This window comes from Solanum stenotomum, chromosome 4 (genome assembly GCF_019186545.1).
Source record: "Solanum stenotomum isolate F172 chromosome 4, ASM1918654v1, whole genome shotgun sequence".
NCBI lineage: Eukaryota > Viridiplantae > Streptophyta > Magnoliopsida > Solanales > Solanaceae > Solanum > Solanum stenotomum.
Genome location: NC_064285.1, coordinates 4,344,170 through 4,352,579, shown reverse-complemented (window position 1 = coordinate 4,352,579; position 8,410 = coordinate 4,344,170). Strand labels below are relative to the sequence as shown.

The 8,410-nt window shown below is 33.9% G+C and overlaps 2 protein-coding genes across 2 annotated transcripts; both read left to right on the top strand.

Annotated features, from left to right (window-relative positions):
• Window positions 1-25: 25 nt before the first annotated feature.
• LOC125861196 (acetyl-CoA-benzylalcohol acetyltransferase-like) lies at window positions 26-2,114 on the top strand. Its single transcript, XM_049541142.1, has 3 exons — window positions 26-369; window positions 620-1,243; window positions 1,478-2,114. Exons 1-3 carry the CDS (start codon window positions 27-29, stop codon window positions 1,921-1,923), a joined length of 1,413 nt encoding a protein of 470 aa, XP_049397099.1. The 5' UTR covers window position 26; the 3' UTR covers window positions 1,924-2,114.
• Window positions 2,115-2,622: 508 nt separating this feature from the next.
• Window positions 2,623-7,835, top strand: LOC125861197 (tubulin alpha-3 chain-like). Its single transcript, XM_049541143.1, has 4 exons — window positions 2,623-2,861; window positions 6,255-6,489; window positions 6,567-6,937; window positions 7,028-7,835. The coding sequence occupies exons 1-4, from the start codon at window positions 2,769-2,771 to the stop codon at window positions 7,682-7,684; spliced, it is 1,356 nt and encodes a 451-aa protein (XP_049397100.1). The 5' UTR covers window positions 2,623-2,768; the 3' UTR covers window positions 7,685-7,835.
• The last annotated feature ends 575 nt before the right edge of the window (window positions 7,836-8,410 follow it).

Below are 8,410 nucleotides of genomic sequence, written 5' to 3'. Positions count from 1 at the left end.
AAGTACAAATTTTTGATAAATTCCAAATGTTTCAAGCTAAAAATTTAACCAAATTAAACACTAGATTATACACTATGAGCCAAATAACAACACAAAATTTGAATGGTACTTGTATTCAAATTGAAATCTTGAATGAAAAACTTATAAAACCATCGTTACCAACTCCAAATCATCTCAATTCCTACAAGTTATCATTTTTTGATCAAATTGCTCCTAATTTTGCTGTGCCCCTTCTTTACTTCTACCCTCCAGTTCCACCAGAAAACTCCCACCTACAACGCGTCGAAGAAGTTCATAAACAACTACAAAACTCACTGTCTGAAGTTCTAACCAAGTTCTATCCACTTGCTGGAAGGTTGTCTGAAGATGGTAATGTAACATTAAACTTTCAATCACAACATGAAAAATGATTTTAGCAGCAATTAATTAACAACAATAGCTTAATTGCAGCTAAATATGTATTTTTAGCAGCAATTAGCACTCTTTGTATGTCTTAAAGCCTTTAGTGACATTGGATCTAATGACACTTAAATAATGTCGGTAAAGACTTTAGCACTCTTTATTAATGTGAATATTTATTGCTGCTAAAAGTTGTTTTTGTTGTGGTGAATGTCTATAGGTACTTCCATTGAATGTCATGACCAAGGGGTTATTTACTTGGAAGCAAAGGTGAATTGCCAATTGAATGAATTTCTAGATAAAGCATACAAAGATAGTGACCTTGTCAAAATCTTTGTACCACCTATAAGAATTAGGCTAGCTGAATTGCCAAATAGACCAATGATGGCAATTCAGGCCACCATGTTCGAACATGGTAGCCTAGCGCTAGCCGTGCAAATAGTCCACACATCATGTGATGGATTCTCTGGCTGTGCTATCACCGATGAGTGGGCTAAGGTTAGTCGAATGGAGAAAGGGAATGTGAGAAATTTACAATTTCGTTCGGATTTAGGGGAAGTATTTCCACCTAGGGATAATATTTTCGAGATGATTAAAAAAGGTAGGCCTAGAGGATATGAAATGAAAATTGCTACCAGAATTTTCATGTTTGATGAAATTGCAATATCTAAGTTGAAGGAAAATGTGAACAAGTATATGAGTTATTCATCAAGAGTTGAAGTTGTGACTGCACTTATTTGGAGAAGCCTAATGCGTGTTGTGAGGTTGAGGCAGGGTCACAATAGGCCATCCATGCTACAATTTGCCATAAATTTAAGAGGAAGAGGATCTCCAAAAGTAGTAGGTATGCAAAACATATAATTATTCCTTCTGTTTCAATTTACGTGACACACTTTTCTTTTTAGTTTGTCATGAAAAAAAACAACTTAATTTTAAATTATTTATTTTACTCTTAATGAACTCACCTCTAGTCAACCATCACATAACTTTGTTTTTTTTTGTATTCAACACGAATTTCATGTCTTAATGTCGTTGTTCGCTTTATCTACCTAAATTGCTACTCCCTTTTTGAGTGCAGGGGAAGATCAAAACTTTTTTGGAAACTTCTACCTTGACATTCCAATCAAATATGTGTCATCTCATAGCAATCAAGATCCAGAATTACATGAAATTGTAACCTTAATTAGGAATGCAAAGAACAAAGTTGTATCAGAAATTGCAAATGCTTCAAGTGAAGAGATTTTCTCAATATTAATTGAGTCATTGAATCAAATAAGAGAAGGGTATAATGATGATGAAATTGACCTTTATCCAACTTCAAGTTTGTGTAAATTTCCACTAAATGAGTCTGATTTTGGATGGGCTAAACCAATTTGGGTGAGCAGAGTAAATGTGCCATTTCAAATGTTCTTCTTGATGGACTCAAAAAATGGAATTGAAGCTAGAGTTTGCTTGATTGAAGATGATATGATTAAGTTGGAAAAGGATGTTGATATTGTGGAGTTTAGTTATGTGCCAAAGTAGTGATGGGATTGGAGGTTCATGTCCTTTGAACAACTTGAGTAATGTGAGAATGACCATTGAGCTCTACGACGATAGAACTTTGTGAATCAAGCATATTCTACTATTAAAGTGTGTTTTGTGATCGTTTTTCCTCTTATGAAATTTCATGTGTTTCAATCTTCTTGTGGCTTAATTGACTTATTTTTATTTCATCCGTCTTGTTATTTAATGGACTTATTGTGTCGTAGACTTCTAGTTTTTTCATTGTTTAACTTTATTTACTGATAATTTAAAGTTATTAATAACATATCGTTAAAAGATGTCTTGCAAGTAATTGTGCACAAAAATGTGAGACTAGTACATTCAAATTTTGAATATTTTCTTAAATAAAAAGTATGACCAAACATAATTACAACTCTAATTTCAAAAAAAATTCATGACCAAACGCCTACTAAAACGTAACAAATGGCAAATTATCATTACGAGACATTGAATATGGTTCAATAATAATGTCTTAGCTGGCGTTAATTATAACCCCTCATTTTTTCTACATTTAATACATAAATGTGTTATTTAACTGATATACACGTAGAACACACATACTACTTGTTCAACTTTTTTCTATTTCAAATGATAAACCACGGTTAACTAACCATGGTTTATCTTACTTCAGTTTTTTTTTTCTTATTTCTCCGGCCCCTAGATTTTTTCGAGACCCAATTCTGCTATTCATATATAAACTGCTCTCAGTTTATGCAGATACCTAGATCTGAAATTTTCAGGAAGGCGTCTTCATAAACGCCGTTTCCACTTTTCATTCTTTCTTCCAGATCTGAATTTGAATTTCATCGGAAAAAACTGCGAAAATGAGAGAATGCATTTCAATCCACATCGGACAGGCCGGAATTCAGGTCGGAAATGCATGCTGGGAGCTTTATTGCCTTGAACATGGCATTCAGGTACATGATTTTTCAATTTTTTTTTTCTTCTTCAGATAAGCACATTGCTGTTAAGAAGCTTGACGTCGTTGTGTATGTTATAGATCTGTTTGAATTTGTTAGTTTGAATGTGTTTGTTTTTGTGTAGATCTAGTTGATTCTGAATAGAAAGTGTGTTGTTATCTTATAGATCTATTTGAATCTAGAAGTTTGTCTAATTTAGCGATTGGTTAATGATTTTTTATTAGATTTTGAAGACTTCTCTTCAAAAAATTGTTTGGCCATGAAATTTGAGCAGGTTTTGAAAAATTGATCTTCAAATATTTTCAATTAAAATACATGTCCAAACACAACATTAGAAACTCATTGTATTTTTTCAAGTTTCAACTGTTTGGCAACACTGGAATGATCACAATAATAACATTTTTAGTTATTTAGCAAAGTAATTGTGCTAAAATTAGATAAATATGGCTATAATATTTTGAATATTCATAGATAATACTCGAGTTGTGTACTGTCCTAAATGTTTCCAAAGATTAAACTAGTTTCTCTGGGAATCAACAAAGTTTAATTAATACTAATACTAGCAAGTTTTTTTTATGGAGAAATAAAAGCCAACAAAAGAAGATAGTTAAATTAGAAAGGCATAAAAGGAAGAGTAGGATGTATTTTGCTGAGTAAAATTGAAGCATATTTATAGGCTTGAAGTGGTTTGTTTTCTCCTACAAGTGTCAAATTTATGTGCAAAGGAAATGAACCATTTCCTAACACATATGTTTGACGCTCGTCAAGAGAAAACAACTCACTTCAAGCCTATAAATAGGCATGCATACTTCAAGCAAAAATGTAATACTAAATACTTTCTTCCTCCCTCTGTCTCACCTAACGTTCTCCCTCTTCCTTTTGTGCCTTTTTATTGTCCTCTATTTCACATCAAAATTTATGGCCAAATGGAAGCTAAATGTGTGCAGTTCTGGTATTCGTCTGGTTTCTTATTGCTATTGTTCTTTCTGTAAATAGGTATGGTACTGCTGATAAATCTATCTGGCATTACCAAATTGATATTTGTTTAGATCTGTTTAAATTGTGTGTTGCTCCTAAATAAATGTGAATGATAAGTGTATATTTTGTGCAGGTGTAAATTTTTAATTGTTCCACATTGTTGTTTATTTTGTGTAGTGTTTAGTATACATCAACATAGTAATAGATGCACATATTTTTTTGGGAAAACTACATAATTAGCCATCGAAGTCAAAGCATTTACTTGAGCATGCCCATTTACTTTAATACCCGCCATTTTGGTGAGACCAATTGTACACCATTTTGGCACTAAAAAATAGTGCTTAAGTTGGAGATGCCTTAAGCTCATCTTTTCTTTATCTTTTTTTTTTCTTTTGTACTTTTATAGAAATATATTCTTTTTTTGTGTAGGTACTTTTTCTTTTAATGATAAAAAATAAAATAACTTGTCCCTCTATGATACGTTCTTAATAAATTATATATTCCAACTTGGTATCATGATAGACTTAGCTTATTTTTATTTTTTTTTGTTGAAGGAATGAATCAGTCCTCTATGATGTTGTATATGTAATATAAAATCACTCTTTGTACAAAATCATTTGCCAAAACCACGGGCACCTAAAACCGTGTGCTCAAAACCATGGGTTACGTACCTTATCTGTATTTATAATATTTTATTTGCATTTCAATGTATTCATAAACTGCGCTAAAAATAAATATGAATATATTCTAATAAATGTAACTAATGGCATGTAAAAAATGCAATTTAACAAAAAATGATTATTTAATAGAACTAAAACAATATTTTGTTTATTTTCAATGACTTGTGATAAAAACACCGATAATTGAAATTAAGTAAAATTTAAAATAAATAGGTAAAAAATTTCAAAAATTAGGATAATTATCGATAAGTTGCATTTTGAATTATCGTTACTTGTCTAAAAAAAGTTGCATTTTGAATTATTTAATGAACAAAAAATTTGAGAGTATTAATTTTAAAATATCAAGCCAAAAATGGTTATCAATAGTATTTATACCATGTGATTATCATAGAGGTTTAAAGAGTGTTTTTAAGGAATGAACCAGCGTTATGTGCTAACCAATCAGGTCATGCTATATATCGTGTCAACAGTATATATACCGTGTGATTATCATAGAGGTATAAAGAGTGTTTTTAAGGAATGAACCAGTGTTATGTGCTACCCAATCAGGTCATGATATATATTGTGGGAATAGCCCAGTATATTGCAATATTATACTTTAAATGCTGCTAATTTGATATATATATGTTGTAATATATGTTTTTAAATAATATATATAACAAGAGTACTATATGAATTAGATTATGAAAAAATAATTTGAAAACGAAATGAAATTATAGAAGAAGAAATAAACAAAACAAAATGATTTTAGTAATTAGTTGGTATATCAGCATATTTGGGTAATTAGTTTGCCTTTGATGGGTGTTTGTGTAGTTTCCCTTTTTCTTTTTGTTTGGGTAACTATTAAATAAATGATAGATGCACATTGTCATATAAGATCTACTGGCAGAGATCTGAATTTACTGAATAGATCAGAATTGAAGTTATATTTTTTCTTTTAGATCCACTTGATCATGAAGTTGTGTGTGCGTGCATGCAAAATAATGTGGACTAATGATAAGGTAATGATGGCCAATGATGAGTCAATCATTGGGAGGGGATGATATATTGGGAATTACATATACGTTACATAACCTATGTGTTCTATTCTATAATATAATTTATCATCTCTCTCAATGATTGGCTCATCATTGACAGACATTGGCTATCCCTTATCACTAGTCCTCATATTATTTTGTATGCGTTCTACCATATAATCCACGAATTCTCACCACCATTCAAGTTGAATAGTGAACTGAATGTATAAAATCCATGCTACCCTAACAGTTTTTGGCACAACTCCTTCAACTAATAGCTCATTCCTTCACCTTATGATCTTTCTTCTAATTTTATATCAACCTCTTTCATATTGTTAAAAGATCCTCAATAGTAAGGTTGTAGGAGGTAAAAAAAGATAATTGGTTCTAGGGGGATGTGTACCCTTCAAAATTTGAAAGCCCTTTATTGCACTTCATTTCCAAATATGATGTATGTTGTGTATGTTATGTTATGATGTTGAACACATGTTCTTGTGCTGGAATGTTAACCATTGCACTACAAGCATTTGGGGTATTTTGTCTTTCATTTCTTCCAAAGCCTGATCCTGAAGGCAATATATTGAAGCAATCTGTTGACTGGAATTCTGTTCTCCATATTGCTTTGGTGTTTGTGTACAATCCTTTTTCTTTTCGTTTTTCAAGAACGAGTTATTATCCTGCATTGCTGAAGATTTTACTTTTCATCTCTCCCATAGCCTGATGGCCAGATGCTGAGTGACAAGACTGTTGGAGGAGGTGATGATGCATTTAACACCTTCTTCAGTGAAACTGGAGCTGGAAAGCATGTTCCTCGTGCTGTTTTTGTAGATCTTGAGCCTACTGTCATTGATGAAGTCAGGACAGGAACGTACAGACAGCTCTTTCACCCCGAGCAACTCATTAGTGGCAAAGAAGATGCAGCCAACAACTTTGCCCGTGGCCATTATACAAGTATATATATTACTCTGCATTTGTTACTCTTTCAGCTCAATTGTGTGCTGATCGTCATCTTTGTATCTTTTGTGCAGTTGGGAAAGAAATAGTTGATCTTTGTTTGGACCGCATTAGGAAGCTTTCAGATAACTGTACTGGCCTTCAAGGTTTCCTGGTTTTTAATGCTGTTGGTGGTGGCACTGGTTCTGGTCTTGGATCACTTTTACTGGAGCGTCTCTCAGTTGACTATGGCAAGAAGTCAAAACTTGGATTCACAATTTATCCCTCACCACACGTCTCAACATCTGTTGTGGAGCCTTACAACAGTGTGCTTTCAACTCACTCCCTGCTTGAGCACACTGATGTTGCAATTCTTCTTGACAATGAGGCCATTTATGACATTTGCAAGCGCTCACTGGACATTGAGCGTCCCACATACACCAACCTTAACCGCCTTATTTCACAGGTAATTTAGTAGCATATCATTCTGAACTGTGTCTTACATACTACAATACTTCTTGAACCGCAGATAGTAATTTCTGTGCTTCTTACGCAGGTGATTTCTTCTCTGACTACATCTTTGAGGTTTGATGGAGCCCTGAATGTTGACGTGAATGAGTTCCAGACAAATCTTGTACCCTATCCCAGAATCCATTTTATGCTTTCTTCCTATGCTCCGGTCATTTCAGCTGAGAAGGCTTACCACGAGCAGCTCTCAGTTGCAGAGATCACAAACAGCGCATTTGAACCCTCTTCTATGATGGTTAAGTGTGACCCTCGCCATGGCAAGTACATGGCCTGCTGTCTCATGTTCCGTGGTGATGTTGTGCCAAAGGATGTCAACGCTGCTGTGGCCACCATCAAGACCAAGCGCACTATCCAATTTGTCGACTGGTGTCCTACTGGTTTCAAGTGTGGTATCAACTACCAACCACCTTCCGTGGTTCCTGGAGGCGACCTTGCCAAGGTGCAAAGAGCTGTGTGCATGATCTCTAACTCAACTAGTGTTGCAGAGGTCTTCTCTCGCATTGACCACAAGTTTGATCTGATGTATGCCAAGCGTGCTTTTGTGCACTGGTACGTTGGTGAGGGTATGGAGGAAGGTGAGTTCAGTGAAGCCCGTGAGGACCTTGCTGCTCTTGAAAAGGATTACGAGGAGGTTGGTGCTGAATTGGAAGATGAAGATGGCGGCGATGAAGGAGACGAGTACTGATTGAATACATTGTGGTGTGTGATGTGTTTGTCTTGGTTGTTTGTTATTTGATGGATTTCTGTTGCACTCCTAGCAATGAATATTACTTGTTGTGGTCTTCTAAACTGAATTGTGCTGTTATGGAAATCAAAATATGTTCGTTTGACTGTTACTTTTTATCTCTGATTCTGTAAATATATGCGTTGAAAATGAGAGTGATTTTATTAACATAGAGTCTGATGATAGCGTATATTATGCTTAAGGTCTCTCGAGTCTGCATATAATAGGGCAAATCCATCTGAATGTACTCTAATTATGCTTCGAGTCCAACATACGTTAAATCACATTAAGATACTATGCTTCGATTAAATTACAAATTGAAGGTGGAAGTAAGTATTAATTAATTAATCACGATTAATTTATATTTGTGTATGGGTGTGAATTACTATGACCTCCTTTTCATTTATGTGAGATTGTATTTGAACTAAGAGGCTAGTATTATATAGTGTATAGTACTTCATATTATAAATAACCACTTTTCATAGTCTAGAGTGTGGCCTAGTAGTTAAAGAAGTGATTGAGAACTCTAACGTCCCAGGTTCAAAACTCCAAACATTACGGTTATAATGTTTTGGGAAAACTACAGAATTAGACCCATTAGGCAAAGTATTTAGCCAAATTGAATCCAACCCAAATTATTTACCTGACTGCCCCCTTGTTCTATACACTGAATCATTGCTTCTTTAT